This window comes from Garra rufa, chromosome 16, assembly GCF_049309525.1.
Source record: "Garra rufa chromosome 16, GarRuf1.0, whole genome shotgun sequence".
NCBI lineage: Eukaryota > Metazoa > Chordata > Actinopteri > Cypriniformes > Cyprinidae > Garra > Garra rufa.
The window spans coordinates 23,932,464-23,950,754 of NC_133376.1; the positions used below are offsets into that span (position 1 = coordinate 23,932,464).

The window sequence follows — 18,291 nt, forward strand, 5'->3', positions numbered from 1 at the left end:
GTAAAAAGACAAATATTTACTAATTTAATAAATGATCTGCAATTTATTCATTCTCTTTGTATAATTAGCTTTAAACAGCTCAAAGACTGTTATTTCGGATGTGATTAATCGCGATTAATCAATTTGACAACACAAATTTAATGTACCTTTTATTAATGCATCATCAAAAAGAGAAAAATCTTATCTATTTTTTCTTCACAAACTTTTACTGGGAATGGATTAATCGATTTGACAGCACTTATAGTAATTTTTGATTAATGCGTTATCAAAAAAAGAGAAAAATCTTATACATTTTTCTTCACAAAACAATACAGTAAAAAAAGACAAATATTTAGCGATTTTATTGATTCATTGCAACTATTCAGCAATTTAAGTAACAAACAGATCAAATACTTTTTTTTTGGATGCGATTAATTGATTTGACAGCACTAATTTAATGTAACTGTTGATTAATGCATCAAAAAATATAAAAAAAATATTATATTTTCTTCACAACAAAACAGAAAAAAGACAAATATTCAGTGCTTTTAGTAAATTAATGGCAATTTATTCATCATCGTCCTTCAGTAGCTCCAAACAGCTCAAAGACTTTTATTTTGGATGTGATTAATCGATTTGACAGCAGTAATTTAAATGTAACTTTTTGATTAATGCATCATCAAAAAAAAAAAAAAAAAGTATATAATTTTTTAATTCATTATCTTCCTACAGTAGCTCCAAACAGCTCAAAGACTTTTATTTTGGATGCGATTAATCGTGATTAATCGATTTGACAGCACTAATTTATTGTTACTTTTAATTAATGCATTATCAAAAAAAACGTACATATTTCTTTCCTTCACACACACAAAAAAAACTGTAAAAATAGACAAATAATTCTGTAATTTAATAAATTGCAATCATTCATACCGTTTCTTCAGTAGCTCCAATCATCTCAATAACTTTTAATTTGGATGCAATTAATCACGATTAATCGATTTGACAGCATTAACCTAATGTAACGTTTGATTATTGCATCATCAAAAAAGAGAAAAATCTTATTTATATTTTTTCTTCACAATAAAACAACAGTAAAAAAGGACAAATATCAAATATTCAGTGATTTAATAAATGAATTGCAATTATTCATCCTCTTTCTTCAGAAGCTCCATACAGCTCAAAAACTTATTTTAGTTGCGATTAATTGCAATTAATCGATTTGACAGCACTAATTTTTTGTAACTTTTGATTAATGCATCATCAAAAAAGTAAAAAAAAACTTACAGATTTTTTTCTTCACAACAAAACAAAAATAAAAAATAAAAGTACTCAGTGGTTTAATAAATTAATTGCAATTTATTCATCCTCTTTCTTCAGTAGCTCAACAGCTCAAAGATCTAACCAAATAGCAATCTGTCAAATAAACATATTTAAAATATATATAGACTTAAAGCCTTTTCCAAAACTAGTTTTTAAACTTCATCCCTGGACCTCTCCTCCAACCCGCGTTACATGTCTGTCCGTTCCTATAAGGGAAAATGTCTGAAGCTCTGATTAAATGACAATGGTTTAAAAACATTACACAGGCTAGACTTCAGCAATAGAGAGTACTCAACTACCACAAAATATACTGTTTGCATGGGTACTGAGGGTATTTAAATGGACTGAATGCTTCTTTTACAGATATCAAAATCAGAGTGTTGCATTTTCACAGTCAGGAATTATTTACAATGGAAAAACACTTGGGCTAGTGTTCACAAACTAGGTTGGCAACACAACAATGCCACCAATGACAACTGTTTTTAGACATCTACAATTGCTTTCTTCATTCAGTCACACAAAATTACAGCGTAAACAGATGAACAGTCCCAAAAGCAGCATAACCACATTAGTAGTTTTAGTATAGGAAGGGTGTGAAGATCTGAGTAGTCTTTATCACTCAAGGGGTCTGAGGTTTATAGTTATCTCATTACTGATAAATGTGGATATATCAAATATAGTTTAGAACACACTTTCTTCCTCTGTTATTAGTACTATTTTAAATCGAAAAAAAAAAAAAACTTTTTTTTTATTTTTTTTAACTGATTTAAATTTAAATTGGATTACAATTGTCTATTTTTGTGACTCACCAATAATCAATAAATCAGCTTCATTCAATGACAAAGGTATCGTTTGAACAATCATCTGAAAAACAATGCAGTAACATGCGAAACTTTTGAGCAGTATGGACTATTTATGGTTATACCCTGTTTATAGTTTGGTGTTATGGGAGAGCTGTTGTAAAATATGAGTGTTTATGCTGCTGCACATGCTGTTTGTAAAATGAAATAAGACTGGTCCTTTTACAATCCATGGACTTGATTTCAAAGCTCTGGTGGTAAACACTACCACAGATCTGAAAGTCAATGACTGTAAAATAATCATTTCTCAGCCATGTCCCTATCCACATGGAGCCCTCTCCATATTGGCTAAGGTTTTGCTATTTTACCAGCTACTAAAACCATGTACAGGTTAGTGCTTGTTTGATGTAACATGGATAGGTGTAACGTAAGACCTCAGCTGATTGGCGGGAATGGGGCGTTTATGGTCGTTCCAGGTTTGATTAGTTTTCCTTCCACTCCATCCTGATCCCCACATTCGGCAATGCGTCATGACATTATAAAATCTCCAGATCCACATGTCGCACCTCAGGATTACGTTGCTGTTGGAGATACAGAGTAAGAGTCAGTCAAGGGAAAAATGAACCATTAATAACAAATAAATTGAAAGCTGATAATTGCTTTCATTGCATAAATGAGCTTTCCATTAATGTATGGTTTGTTAGGATAGGACAATATTTGGTCGAGATACAACTATTTGAAAAACTGGAATCTGAGGGTGCAAAAAAAAAAAAAAAAAAAAAAAAATGGAGAAAATCGCCAGTTGTCCAAATAAAGTTCTTAGCAACGTATATTACTAATCAAAAATGAAGTTTGGATATATTTATGGTAGGAAGTTTACAAAATATCTTCATAGAACATGATCTGTACTTAATACCCTAATGATTTTTGGCATAAAAGAAAAATCGATCGTTTTGACCCATACAATGTATTTTTGGCTATTGCTACAAATATACTAATGCTACTTAAGACTGTTTTGTTGTCCAGGATCACAAATGAAGACAAATGAAGTATTAATTTGTTCTTGAAAACAATCAAATAGATATTTGATTTAGAAACAAATCTTGTTTTTGTATATAAACTGAAAAGCAAAAAGAAAGTTGGAATTTTTACACAAAAATGTGCGTTTAACTTTCTTCCCATCTGTTAATACATCATATACAGTGTGCGAAAGCCATTACAGTGTTGTCCTCTGTGAAACATCAAAAATCTCCCTTTTCCAAAATTAAACACTTGAGAGTGAAACTGGAAGGTTTCACTTTGATTTATTTGAAAAGTGGTGGCCAAATAGCTGAACTGATTTCCTTTATGTGCAACTTCAAACTATCATGAGTATGGTGTCTGCTGAATGTAGTTGTGAATTATTCTGACAGCTAACCATACATCATGTAGGTCAATTTCACTGAAGGAGTGTCAGGACGGAAACACATACTTTCTTAAAAATACAGGCTCCAAAAAGGGGTTTTCACAGCAATGCCATAGAAGACCCATTAATGGTTCGCCAAAGAACCCATAAGTAAATAAGATTTTTTTCCCACTATAATAAACCTTTTGTACAACAGAAAGGTTCCCTCATGTCATTCCAAAACCATAAGACATTTGTTCATCTTTGGAACCCAAATTAACACTGACCATGCATAGACAGCAACACAACTACCATGTTCAAGGCCCAGAAAGGTAGTAAGGACATCATTAAAATAGTGACATCAATGGTTCAATCGTAATGTTATTAAGCTACGAGAATACTTTTGTGTGAAGAAAACAAAAATAACGACTTTATTCAACAACTTCGTCTCTTCTGTGTTGACGCACGTTCACAACAGTACCAATGCTGATGTCCTTACTACCTTCTGGGCCTTGAATGGTAGTTGCGTTGCTGTCTATTGAGGGTCAGAAAGCTCTTGGATTTCACAAAAAATATCTTAATTTCCGTTCCGAAGATGAACGAAGGTCTTACGAGTTTGGAACTACAAGAGGGTGAGTAATTAATGACAGAATATTCATTTTTGGATCAACTATCAGTACAGACCAAAAGTTTGGACACACCTTCTCATTCATTTGAATGAGAAGGTGTGTCCAAACTTTTGGTCTGTACTGTATCAAGCACCAGATACCTTAAGTTCTTTCTCTAGACGGTCCACCTCTGCTCCTAAGGTGTCAATAATGTTCTCTCCATGCTTCAACATAAAGGTCTCCAGCTCTTCTGGTGTCTTCACCAGCTGAATTTCCTGTAGACCAAACGAACACAATTAATAAGCACACATAGTTACACTATTAATTAGGGATGATTTTACTATATTAAAATCTCACTATATAATAATAATACAATATTTAAAAAAAAAAACTTGGGGAAAAAATAATGTGTACATTTTAAAGTTCAATTATTCTATCTAATGCACTTTGAGAGTTCAAAAGTAAGTGCTCCAACCAATGTTCTTAACTAAGAAAACTTTTGTTTACACTACAGTAGGAAAATTACTTACGTAAATTATACGTTTGAAAAAGATATTTTGAATTTGTACTGCAGTAAAGTTACCCATTTAAACCACTAGCTGTCAGGAATTCAATTTACACTTTTAAGCTTTTATTAGATGGAAATGACAGTAGAATTTTAATTTTGACCGGAAACTCCAGCTTCACTGAAAACAGGCTTACAAAAACACGTCTCACTGCAAATCTGAAATGCTGTAATCATCCGCAGCGAAAAATAAAGCATGACTGGTGGCCGTCGCGTTCCCAAATGCATATTAACTCACTGCACATGCAATAAACAAGTTAACTGCATTCACTGTAAACTGAGCCGTTCAGATGCACTGAAAAACCTGATCCCTTGAGCAAAGTGTATGCTTCGCTTTGAAACAGACTTGAAGCGATAAAGCCATACTGTACTTTCAGTTTTAGTTTGACAGATACTGTGCTAAAGTATAATGACCTAAAACATAACTTTAAAGACCTTTTATGATAGAATAAGAAGTTTAAATAGATTTTAAAAACTATCTATGGCCATGTGACCATGATAATATCAAGACAGTTTTGCTATCGCAATACCATGATAATACTGTTACATCCCTACTATTAATATGCAGAGCTAAAAAAGATAATTCATTATCAAAAACTACTATGAATTTGTTTGAGTGCTAATAGTTTAGTAACTTCCATGCAACCATGGATAGACTTTTAAACAAACACTAGAGTCATGTCAGATGATCTACATCACAGCAGAAGCCTCGTCTCTCAGCACGTACGTTGAGGATCTGTTCAATGTCTTGCTTCTCCAGGTATGAGCGCGTCACTACCCGCCCATCAAAGTCCACCTCTGCCTTGAAGCGCACTTTGCTCAGCCCCATATCTGTGGCTTTGACATCATGAATTGCCCTGGAGACAAAATGACCTGAAGTGAGGACATCAAATCTAATTTCATCAAAGCAAGAGCGTGCACTCGTGTAACTCTGTCTGAGCAAGCTAACATTTCAGGATGAGATGCTTGCCTGAATTTGAAAAGCATTTGAAGCAGGCTGCTTCTGCCTGCTTGTTGAAATACTGTTATGATCTGTAAGATGGCAGCTTGTTTGCTGAAGAAGCTCTTATTATGCAGACTATATGTACACATAGAGGACATATGTGACCCTGGACCACAAAAAAAATCATAAGGGTCCATTTTTTTTAAATTGAGATTTATACATCATCTGAAAGCTGAATAAATAAGCTTTGGTTGTTGGTTGTTAGGACTGGACAATATTTGGGTGAAATGCAACTTCTTGAAAATCTGAGGGTGCAAAAAAATTTTAAAAATTGAGAAAATCGCCTTTAAAGTTGTCCAAATTAAGTTCTTAGCAATGCATATTACTAAGCAAAAATTACATTTTGATATATCTATGGTAGGAAACTTACAAAATATCTTCATGGAACATGATCTTTTCTTAAAGGTGCCATAGAATGCATTGAAACAATCTTTTAAATTGTTCTCTGATATCTACATAGAAGCTATATGGCATAGGAAAGGGCAAAACATTTCCAGAAATGGTTTTACAGCTCCATTTACAACCCTAGAATTTGTCCCTAGAATGAAATGCTCTGTTATTGGCTTATTTGGAAGGCTCGTGAATATTAATGTGAGCTCTGCTCTGATTGGCTGTTTCACAGAGCTGCTCATCTCAATAGCTAGCACATGGAGGAAATATTTATTTAATTACGCGCAATAGTCGGTGTTATGTTGGAATTAATCTATTTTTCAGTGGTCTTTTGCAAAGACCAGATTTATATAAGGAGGAGGAAATGGTGGTGTTTGAGACTTATGGTATGTCATGTTCATGTACTGAACTGTTATTATTCAACTATGCCAAGGTAAACACAGTCTACCATTCTATGGCACCTTTAATATCCTAATGATTTTTGGCATAAAAGAAAAAAACATTTTGACCCATACAATGTATTTTTGGCTATTGCTACAAATATATTCCTGCTACTTATAACTGGTTTTGTGGTCCAGGATCACATATACAGTGGATAAAGGCAGGGATGGAGGACTGACCTGACAGCAGGGTCGTTTTCCAGGAACTCTGTGAGCTTCTGCATATGCTCGGCCTGGATTGAGCGACCCAGCAGAGCTTCTGTGTTAGTGTAGATGAGGAACGCAGACACCGTTCCTAACAGTGTGCCCACACCCAGAGAACCCAGACTGTCATAGCAGGGGTTACCTATGATAGAGGAGAGAGAGTACAGTAAATAGTATGCGAGACACTGACATAAAATATCAACAAGGTAATCACAAGACAGCACAACAGAGACCTCTAGTGGTAAAAAGAAAAGTGCTATGTCTTTCTTTTAAAGCCCTGCTATGTAAAATAACACTGCTGTTAGTTTCATGGTTGATTACACTTCAATAACATACAACTGTAGTGAGCACCAGATAATAAAATGAGCTGAAACTGCCATTGGGGCTGTTCTCAAGCATGAAAGCAGGTTTACTGAATAGAGCATTATCCAGATCTCTACACAAATTTTCCACAAAGCCATGAAAACCACAGGGCATAAGGGGCAAGCTTCTGACTTTGTGTGAGCACAGAAGTGCGTTTAGAGCTGGATTTACAAAGCTTAAAAAGAACATCAACTGCTCTTTACAAAAGGGAAAAAGCTCAGTCCCATATGCTTATTAAACCCGACCCTGTGGTATAGACCACAGAAACAGGAAAGAATAATAGTTAGCATGAAATAGGCGGGTCAGGTACTTTCTTCAGTTGTAAAAGATTTTAAATACCTGTAAGAGACGTTAGGCCCATACATCCAGCTGCTAGCACCACCCCGAGCACAGCAGCAGCGTCCTCCAACAGGACCACGTTAGTGCTGGGGTCTCGACTTTGCATCACTGTTGTACACAAACAAACAAGAATTATCCAACTGATCATCTTCAAACAGTGTCAAAAATATCCACCTTATTTCTCAACGCCGAAGTAAGCCTATGGGTGAGACTTCCGGTTCATTAGCAGCTATAGGGAAGTAAGGAGAAGAATAACGTGCAGTAAAGGGTAATACTGTTTGCACTACAAACCAGTGTGTTCATAATTAAGATAATACATTAAAATATTATAGTAAGACACACAAAAGTACAATATCAGGCAACAAAACTAGCCATTTTGTACTGCTAAAAAGCCAAACTCCTAAAATTTACAAATGGTCACACCTACTCTTACAGGAAAAATAAGGTGGATAATCTAATCAAATAACGTAAAAGGCTAATCTAATGGAAGAGTTAACCAAATGTACATACCATACTCATAAAAGGACAAGCCATGTTTATGTGCACTCTTCTTGATCTCGTTAAAGGCCACCAATAGTGTAGCTTTAGGGGGAATCAGCAGACAGATGATATTAAAATACTGACACTGTTAGACCTTTCTGAATTTTAATAGAAATATGGAAGAGGAAACCACATCTCACCTCCTTCAGATACCAGAGATCCTGCTAAAATACAATAAGCCTGCAAAATACAATAAAAACTGCTATATACACTATTTTTCAAAAGTTTGAGGTCAGCAATATTGTTTCATTCTATTTTTATTCAGTAAGGACAGATCAAACTAATAAAAAGTGACAGCCAAGGCATTTATGATGCGAAAAAGATTTCTTTTTCAAATAAATGCTGCTTCCTATTCATCAAAAAAATCCAGAAAATAAATATATCATATTTTCCACAAAAAGATAAACCAGCACAGCCGTTTTCAACAATGAGGACAGGATGTTTCTTAGGCAACAAAATAGCACATATTAAAATGATTTCTGTCACTAAAGACTGGAGTAATGGTTGCTGTAAATTCATCTTTGCTATCACAGGAATAAATTACATTTTAAAATATATTCAAATAGAAACAGTAGTTTGAAAGGTAATGTAACATCACAGACTTCACATGATTTTGTACCTAAGTTCGAACTATAAGTTCTATAAGTTCGAATCCAATGCTACTAACCCAGAGCAGTGATTCCATTTGCTGAGGGTGCAGGAGTCCCATAATGCCGTGGTACCATGACAAGCCAGCACCCATCATGAAGATGCCGACTCCGCTGATGAGAGAGGCGATGTAACGCATGTTGGAGAAGCCATACCTTTAATAATAGACATCAATTATCTTAGACATCTTAGACATGACCAGAGGACAACATAGACAAATCAGTTTGTATGAGCTGTACATACGGATGAATGGCATCTGGGTTTCGGACAGACTGGCTGATGCCCAGTGCAAGAAGAGCCTGTGAAAGAGAGAGCATAGGAGATCGATTTAAAGAAGTAGAGAGCATGTGATTTATTTTCAAATTCACCATCTTCTGCAGACATGTCAAGGAGGTCAAAGGTGGTAATACAGATATGAATGACAATTTACCTGATTGCAGGTATCAGCTAGTGAGTGGATGGCTTCTGAAAACATACTGGCAGATCCTGTATAAACCCATGCCAACAGCTTGAAGAAAAAATTCAGTCCATTTCTGCAGTTAAAAAAAAAATGAAATTAGACACATTTACACTATACTGCCAAAAGTATTGGGACACCCCCTTCTAATGAACAGGTTTTGTTACTTTAGTCATTTCAAATAGTGTACAATTCTTAATGTTTGAGCATATAACAATATTCTAGGGAATTGTGTGCTTCTAATTTTATAGCAACAGTTTGGACAGGACCCTTTTCTATTTTAACATGACACATACACATCTGTGTATAAGGCAAAAAGTCCTAATCTCAGATGTGACTTTTTAAATGCAGACCTTGAGCCATAAACCCATCACCAAACACCAATGACAAAAGCACTGGGGACACCCTCTTCTTTAGAACAAAACGGTGGCAACAAAGATAGAAACATAATTCACGTATTTAAAAATTGTATTTCCATCTCTGTTGCAACAGTTTTGAAAGTGTCTAAAATGACTGTACTCATATGTACAAGTCATTGGTATTTGGTGATGAGTTTTTGGCTCAAGGTCTGCTTTTAAAGTCACACCAGACGTGTTCAGCTGGGATTAGGACTTGGCTTTATTCAGACCAGTCAAGTTCTTCCACACTGACTGAATCAAGCATTTGATGCAGATGCATTGTCATGTTAGAATATAAAAGGGTCCTGTCCAAACTGTTGCTATAAAATGAAAAGCACACAATTCCCTAGAATATCATTACATGCTTAAACATTAAGATTTGTACTCATAGAATTTACTAAAGTAGTCAAATCTGTTATTTAGAAGACTTTTGGCAATATAGTGTATCTTAATTTGATGCATAACTACACTGATGTTCAAAACAGCAATACATTTATTCAGCAAGGATGCATTAAATTGATCAAAAGATTAAAAAAATCTTGAATATTAAATAAATGCTGTTCTTTTGAAATTTTTACTTATTCACGGAAACCTAAAAAGTGTATCATAATAAAAATTAAGAAAATAGTATGCAATGATTTTCAACACTGATAACAAGAAATGTTTCTTAAGCAGTAAATCAGCATATCAATCTGATTTCTGAAGGATCATGTGACACAAAAGTCTGAAGTAATGAAAAATTCAGCTTTGCCAAAACAGAAATAAATTACATTTTAAAACATATTATAATATAAAACATTATTTTAAGTTGTAATAGTATTTTACAATATTCCTCTTCTTTTTTCTCTTTTTTTTTAACAGTACAATGTAAATGTAACTGATTCCTCAAGTAACACATAATTTGACTTGTATAATGTTCTAGACACAGATCTGATTATTGCTAACAGTCAATGTGGGTCAGACCTCATGTGTGAGCACATGTCTTTTAACTCAATATCCATAATCTAATAGCAATGTAAAACTTACATGCATATAGCCACCATCACCACTTTTCCTGGCCCTTCTAGAAATGTCGCTCTCTTCCTAGACCGAGGCTACAGGAGACAATATGATCAAAAACACACTTAACTAAAATCACATCATTATACTCATCATTGCGTTCTGCTTTGAGGTTAAATTAAGAGCAGCATAAATATAAACAAACATAAAAAAGTCAAGAAATGTAAGATGAAAAGAAAAAGAGACAGAAGCTGAGGAATATCACAAGAATATCATGAGAACTGGCTACACCCAGGTAAAAGTATCAAAACACAAAAATCACAGTGACAGGCTTGAACTTGTTTTTACCTTTGTGTTCCCCCAGAAGTCTTTGTACTCCTTCAACAGCTTCTGATTTCTAAATATATCTTATGAGTGAGAAAGAGAAAGAATAATGATTCTTTAAACAGCAGATGACATTAAAAAAACATCAGAATGTGGATCATGCAGTAAATGAGGAAATTTTTTTTTACATACTTTCCTGGTACTCCCTTTCCACATCTTTCCTGAGATTTCTCTCTCGAGCAAGTGCCTCTTGACTTCCCCATACATCCAGCGCTCTAAATAAAGACACACAAACAGGGCTTAAAAACGGAAAAAAAATCCATTCGGTTCACTCCGAGCAGAATCGATATTATAACGTTTCTGTTCTTGCGTTCCTCATTAAACAATACGTTCCGAGAACGGTTTTCTAGAAAAAATACCGGTTAATAACGTTATTTTATTACACAGCACGATAGATAGATAGATAGATAGATAGATAGATAGATAGATAGATAGATAGATAGATAGATAGATAGATAGATAGAGTGTGCCTTTTAATAACATGTTTGGCATTATGTTTACAAATGATTAAACCAAATTCCGTGTTCGTGTCATTTGAACTTCTTGTCTTTAAAACCGAAAGTAAACGAGTTCACAACCAGGGTTTGAAAATTAGCGCGGTCCTAAGTAAGGTGTTAAAAAAATTGTGCTATATTAACACCCTCAAATGCACTACATATAGCCAAAGTCCTTTTAAGAATGGTAAAATGGTAAGATTCTATAGTCTTTGTCTGATATAGCCTAGCGTCAGAAGATTTTTTTTTATGAAAGTACAATGTTGCCAGATATTGCTACGAAAAACAAGCAATTACAAAAAGAGAGAAAAAGATATCCGAAATAAGTTCAAAGCTTGTGTTTTTTAAACAAGATTAATATATCAGTAACACTAACGTTCAACTTCCCACTTTATAAACGTCCCAAAGTGTCACACTAAATTGGAAAAATACACGTATAATACGTGGATCTGGCAACAAACGGAGGCTGCACACGCGCTCTCACTCAACGCGCTCTCAAGCCCCGTTCACTGCGCTAGCTTCTCGCATCAACATGAATTGCAAACACTCGTGTGATATGAGGTGGTTTAAACGGCTTAATAATCATTCAGAGAGCTTGGCATTTTATTTTTGAATATACAAAAATGACCAATGGCCGGACCTCGGTGACCTCAGCTGGCTACGGCCGTGCCTGGAAACGCGTTACAAATGAGCAAATCATTTTTTTTAAACAATTTTCTTGTTTGATAATACTATAGCGAAATAAGCCCCTTCAAGACCATCCGCTTCACATTCTGACCACACGGCTTAATCTGCGATAAAAACCTGTTGATTTAATTATTCCTTACCTAATATACATAGCCTATTATAGGCTATTTTCACTCAAACAAAAGAGAACTTAAAACAATAGACAATTTTAACTACAAGTTTTAATTAGGCTACAATAACTTAAACCTAAACATACCTTTGCACATGAAACAGTCAGGTGCTTGGTAACCTTAAGCTCGTCGCATCAGAAAGGGCTCTGCTTATGACGTCTGCTTCGCGGGCATTTCACGGTGTATGTATGCGTCACCGTCGCATTTGCGCACACAATTTGAATTCATGTTTTTGGTCTGCCAAATTGATATAATAAAGAGAACGATAAAAATACCGTTATTAACCGGTTAATTTGGAATTTCTGTTTCTGTTTCTGTTCAGAACGATTAAAATTGATTTTGTTTTCGTTTTTGTTCCTGTTCCTGTTTAATGTCATTTGTTTTCGTTTTTCGTTTTCGTTCCTTAAACCGGTTCAGAGCCCTGCACACAAACATGCTAATTAATATCTCAACTCCTAATTTTACATCCTGAATCAGTTTACCACCAAATCCTTAAAAGCATAGACAGTACACTACCATTGAAAAAGTTGAAGTCACCGCGATTTTATACTGATTATGCTCATAACTTCATTATTTTTGATAAATAAAAAGTTCAGAACAGCATTTATTTGAAATGTAATTTTTTGTTATAAAAATTTAAATGTATTTCTTTGACCCAAACTTTCAAATAATAAGAACACAGTTATACATACTTTGCCTCAACATCTGATCGCAAGAAGACGGTGAAGGCTTCTGTGTCATCATGAGGACTACGTCGACGGATTTTCCTTAGCTGCTCAAGATCACTTTGAAAACATAAAAAGCAACATATAAACATGGTGGAAAGGCAGCAATCTAGATTACAACAAAGTAAACTACAGGACGCTAGGAAGCTCCACCTCCTAAAGTTACCTTGGTTTGAGGCAGAACTCGTTCATAGCTCTAACTGCAGTGATGAAATTATTCTGGGTGTATTTGATGCCATATTCCCTTTTTTTCAGGACAGCCCGTACTGAAGACACAAGAAAGATAGTTAAAACATATAGAATGATGATAGACATTGTGACTGGACCGAAAGGCACAAAGTGTCTGCACTACCTTTCACTTGAATACTCTCTACTTTCGTCAGACCTTGTGGTTTGGAACCTTACATGCAAAAAGAAAAAGATACAAATTGATTAAAACACAATAACAGTTCAAATCAATCCTTATTACCACACATACATTATATAATACATAAAACACTACACTACCAGTCAAAAGTTGTTGAACATTAAGATTTTTAAAGAATTCTCTTCTGCTCACCAAGCCTGCATTTATTTGATCCAAAAAACAGCAAAAGCAGTAACATTGTGAAATATTTTTATTGTTTAAAATAACTGCTTTATGGAAGCCCGTTTCCGCCAGGTAAGAAAATAAATCCATGCTTTAAAAAGTCGAAATTATTACATACTTAAGTCATAATCACGAGATAAAAAGTCGAAATTATGACTTAAACAACGGGACATTCCAGAACGAATTAACTTGGCTTAAAACAGTTTGGAGGACCAAGTTCAATACACACCTTATTAATTAACCATACCAAACAAGCAGAATATATCACGGAATATGCACAAACACATCTAAGTATTAAGATTATTAACAATTATTAAAAGCCAAGTGGATGAAAAAGAACACAACACACTGAATTAAAGCACTTTTCTCCAATAGAAAACGCTTAACGTTTGCATTCAAATTCTGCCCACATCTGCTTGTATGTACATTATATATATATATTTATATATGATTGTCTTTTTTCCAAGCCATGTTCTACACCAAGAAAACGCTTAACGTGCAACTCATCGCGTTGAGTTTATTTTGGGATTTCCAAACTGTTTTAAGACAAGTTAATTTGTTCTGGCATGTCCTGTTTATCATTGAAACACTATCATTTGACCAATGTGTTTATAAAGTCATTAAATCAATTTCGACTTGTAAACTCATAATTTCGACTTATCATCTCGTAATTATGACTTAAGTATGTCATAATTTCAACTTTTTAAGGCATGGATTTTTTTTCTGACCTGGCGGAAACGGGCTTCTATACTGCTTCCTATTTCAATATACTTTAAAATGTAATTTATTCCTGTGATCAAATTCAATTATTCAAAGTGATGATAAAGACATTTATAATGTTGCAAAAGATTTCAGATAAATGCTGTTCTTCTGAATTTTCCATTCATCAAAGAAACCTGAAAAACTTCTACTGTTGTTTTCAACATAATAATAATAATAATAATAATAATAAATGTTTTTTGAGCAGGAAATCAGAACATTAGAATGATTTCTGAAGGATCATGTGACTGGAGTAACGATGCTGAAAATTCAGCTTTGAAATCACAGGGGTAAATTGCATTTTAAAATATATTAAAGTAAAAAACAGTTATTTTAAACAGTAAAAATATTTCAACAGGGTTTCTACAGATATGAACATTTTGATATATTTACAGTAGGAATTTTACAAAAAATCTTCATGGAACATGATCTTTACTTAATTTCCTAATGATTTTTGGCATAAAAGAAAAATCTAAAATTTTGAACCATGCAATGTATTTTTGGCTATTGCTACAAATATACCCCAGCGACTTAAGACTGGTTTTGTGGTCCAAGGTCACATATAGTATTTAATGTGTTTAATGTAAAAAGAAAACTACATTTCAAAACTAAAAATGTCATTAATGATATTACTACAATATACAGTGAACCTTTCATATCAGCAGACAATATTCCACACAAAAATATATAACATAAAAAAAACATAAGCAATATTTTCATCTTATTTTCATCAGTGTTCAACTTTTACATACTTAAATCAGCATATTTTTTAATTTACCTTTATAAAAGACTATTTTTTTTTCACTTTTTAAATGTATGCATCACCTTTCAAATTTAAATTATTACAATACCAGGAAGATTAAATAATTTACACTGCAAAATTACAAGTGTGATAATTAATATATAAAAAATGTTATAAGATTAATGTTTTAAATACATTTATGAAATGTTTGGGGAAATCTTCGTTCTGTCCAGTGACTGAAGATATTTTAGCAGTAATGTGACGAAAAATATTTAAGACCCACGGAATCTGAATTTAAGACATTAAGACTTTTTAAGGCCTTTTATTAGGAAAAGGTTATTTAAAGGAACACTCCACTTTTTTTGGAAATATGCTCATTCTCCAACTCCCCCCCGAGTTAATAAGCTGGATTTTACCGTTTTGAAATCCATTCAGCCGTTCTCCTGTTCTGGCGATATCACTTTTAGCATAGTTTAGCATAGATCATTGAATTCTAGACCAATAGCATTGCATTCAAAAATAACCAACGAGTTTCCATATTTGTCCTATTTAAAATTTGACTCTTCTGTAGTTATATCGTGTACTAAGACCGGTGGAAATGCAAAGCTGCGAGTTTCTAGGCTGATAAGATTAGGAACTACACTTCCATTCAGGCAAAATAGTCAAGGAAGTTTGCTGCCGTAATATGGCTGAAGCAGGCGGAGTTTTATCAGAAATGAGTTTCCAGCTAGTTTAGCATTTGCACATGTGCTGCGTGGTATTACTGCTCCTGCTTCAGCCATACTACGGCAGCAAACTTCATTGATTATTACGCCGGAATGGGAGTGAAGGTCCTAATTTTATCAGCCTAGAAAATTTAAGCTTTGCATTTCCACCGGTCTTAGCACACGATATAACTACAGAAGAGTCAAGTTTTAAATAGGACAAATATCGAAACTCGTTGGTCATTTTTGAATGTGATGCTATTGGTCTAACAGGATTCAATGATCTATGCTAAGCTATGCTAAAAGTGATATCGCCAGAACAGGAGAACGGCTGAATGGATTTCAAAACGGTAAAAATCAACTTATTAACTCGGGGGGGGAGTTGGAGAATGAGCCTATTTCCAAAAAAAGTGGAGTGTTCCTTTAAGACATTTTAAGGACCCGCAGACATCCTGTTCATATTTTTACTGTTTTTGCCGTACATAATTAAATAAACACAGGCTTGGTGAAAACTTTTGACTGGTAGTGTTTAAAACACTACTTATTTACATTTACTCACAAAAACCTAAGAAACAAATGGTAGCAATAATAAACATAAAGTAGCACACTTTTAGACCAGTAAACATAAAGTAATGCAGAAATCATTACCAGCTGCTTTTGCAGAGGTCTGTGCAGCTTTTTCTTTCTCTTTGGGCTTTGGCTCTTCAGGGCCTGCTGGAGATCCATCTTTATCACTCCCGGATGTGGAACAGAACTGGACCTGGGTCCACGTTAATGACGTGACTCTGGAATCAGGGAAGCGGAACCAGAGTTTGTGCAGCTCTCCTCCACTTTTCCAACCTATTGAGAATCACAAGTTGAGTAATTACAATAAATTCAGGATCTAGTATCTACAATTATTAAAACTACAAATGTTGTATGACTAGTTATGAAACACAGAATTAAATAAATTCTCAGTCCTTAAACTGACAAAACATGCAAATGACAAATGACTGTGTGATGCTCTTACCAAAACATGGCTTTGCTATTATAGAGGGTCTCTGAGATAAAGGAGCTCGTTGTTGCAGGTAGACCCGGCAGAGGACTTGCCATGGTCTGTGGGCCAGACAGAGGAACATCCTCTCTGTGGCAAGTCAAGGAGACACACACTGAATCCTGCTGGACATTTACATTACATTATATTAGTAAATACAAGTCCCTGGATGTGTGTGAAAATCAAAACAACAATGAAGTATATCAATAGTAAAACAGAGTGTGGACTGGTCTAAAAACTTCAGATTAAGCCTATTAGTACAATGTGACTGATCATATGACCATCTATTTAAAATCTTTATGTATGTCTATCTATATCTATCTATCTATCTTGAACACTATGTCAGCCAATTGGCTACAAGTGACAGTGAGTTTCAAGGGAACTTCTCCATAGTTACATACCTTTTCAATTAAGTAAAAATCAAAATTAGCAAACATATTAAACCAGTTCTGACATTATACACACTTCCATGCTTTTCCAGATCAGCGTAAGCTTAGAATTACCACTCAACGATATCAGTACCTGGCTAGATATCCTGTCAAAGCGTCCCTGAGTCAACGTGCGACTGCTTTAATTTCTATCAGATTAAGTGAAGACCGCTCTGACAACAACACACACTGCTAACTGTATCTGATTGCAGCCGGTGCCTTTCAGTTAGCTTAGCATGACAGCTACTCTTAGCAAGAGCTGCATTTGCTGAGGTAATTATGGACATATTACACAAAGAAGCTGAAATAATACAGTCCGTTAGGTATTATTTACCTTTATATAGGTCAGTCCATTATTTACTAGTGGTGGGCGGCTAACTCAACACAGTCCATAACGAATAGTACCAACACCAAAAGCAGTGAAGACCTAGAGCTCGCGAGATCGTGAGTCATTGAACGAGAGAGCGTTAGTTTTGAAACTACGCCTGCAGTCACGAAGAGCGGTCTCACAATGGAGGAGCCCATCGCTGGAGCAGTGTTGTTAAAGGGATAGTTTACACAGAAATGAAAATTCTTTCGTTAATTTCTCACCCTTATGTTGTTCCAAGACCTTCGTTCATCTTTGGAACACAAAATGATGAATACCATAGGTACCATCATCAAGATTAGTCTTGATAATGGCGGCAGACTGACCCAGAAGAGAAGAAATTGTTGAAATTATTAAAGTTATTATTTTTGGGTTGTTTCCGTACAAAAGTATTCTCATAGCTTTATAACATTATGGATGAACCACTGATGTCACATGGACTATTTAATTAATGTCATTACTATGTTTCTGGGCCTTAACCGTGGTAGTACGCAGGGTCTATGCAGGGCCAGAAAGCTCTTGGATTTCATCAAAAAATATCTTAATTTGTGCTCCGAAGATAAAAGAAGGCCTTACGGGTTCGGAACGACATGAGAGTGAGGGTGAGGGCGAGTAATGACAGAATTTTCATTTTTGGATAAACTATCCCTTTAAGCACAAGAACAAAATGGTTACATGGAATGGAAACATACATGGTAGCGTATATGTCCAGAATATTCATTTAACACAAAAATCAGGATACAATCCTTATGAATTTTAATTTAGCCTGCAA

At 34.7% G+C, this 18,291-nt stretch overlaps 1 protein-coding gene across 3 annotated transcripts; it reads right to left on the reverse strand.

Moving 5' to 3' along the window:
- Nucleotides 1–1,315: 1,315 nt before the first annotated feature.
- On the reverse strand, nucleotides 1,316–17,591 carry slc30a9 (solute carrier family 30 member 9). 3 transcript variants are annotated; one of them, XM_073820340.1, is made up of 19 exons: nucleotides 17,487–17,591; nucleotides 16,701–16,849; nucleotides 16,340–16,531; nucleotides 13,250–13,297; nucleotides 13,064–13,163; nucleotides 12,865–12,957; nucleotides 10,954–11,036; nucleotides 10,786–10,844; nucleotides 10,465–10,532; nucleotides 9,014–9,116; nucleotides 8,827–8,882; nucleotides 8,603–8,738; nucleotides 8,076–8,115; nucleotides 7,906–7,977; nucleotides 7,396–7,503; nucleotides 6,670–6,835; nucleotides 5,384–5,513; nucleotides 4,253–4,366; nucleotides 1,316–2,680 (listed from the first exon to the last, which is right to left on the reverse strand). In XM_073820340.1, exons 2-19 carry the CDS (start codon nucleotides 16,807–16,809, stop codon nucleotides 2,636–2,638), a joined length of 1,722 nt encoding a protein of 573 aa, XP_073676441.1. In that variant the 5' UTR covers nucleotides 16,810–16,849; nucleotides 17,487–17,591; the 3' UTR covers nucleotides 1,316–2,635. The 3 variants fall into 3 exon arrangements, with proteins under 3 accessions (XP_073676441.1, XP_073676442.1, XP_073676443.1); XM_073820341.1 differs by having other exon boundaries at nucleotides 16,701–16,846; nucleotides 17,487–17,579; XM_073820342.1 differs by having other exon boundaries at nucleotides 16,701–16,814; nucleotides 17,487–17,577.
- Nucleotides 17,592–18,291: the final 700 nt, after the last annotated feature.

Bases quoted from the DNA above. Each gene is read 5' to 3' on its own strand.
- slc30a9 (XM_073820340.1), bottom strand. From the start codon at position 16,809: ATGTTCCTCTGTCTGGCCCACAGACCATGGCAAGTCCTCTGCCGGGTC. The intron at 16,532-16,700 runs GTAAGAGCATCA...GATTCTCAATAG, and splicing joins AATAGCAAAGCCATGTTTTG to GTTGGAAAAGTGGAGGAGAG. The intron at 11,037-12,864 runs GTATGTATAACT...GTCTTTATTTAG, and splicing joins CGATCAGATGTTGAGGCAAA to AGCGCTGGATGTATGGGGAA.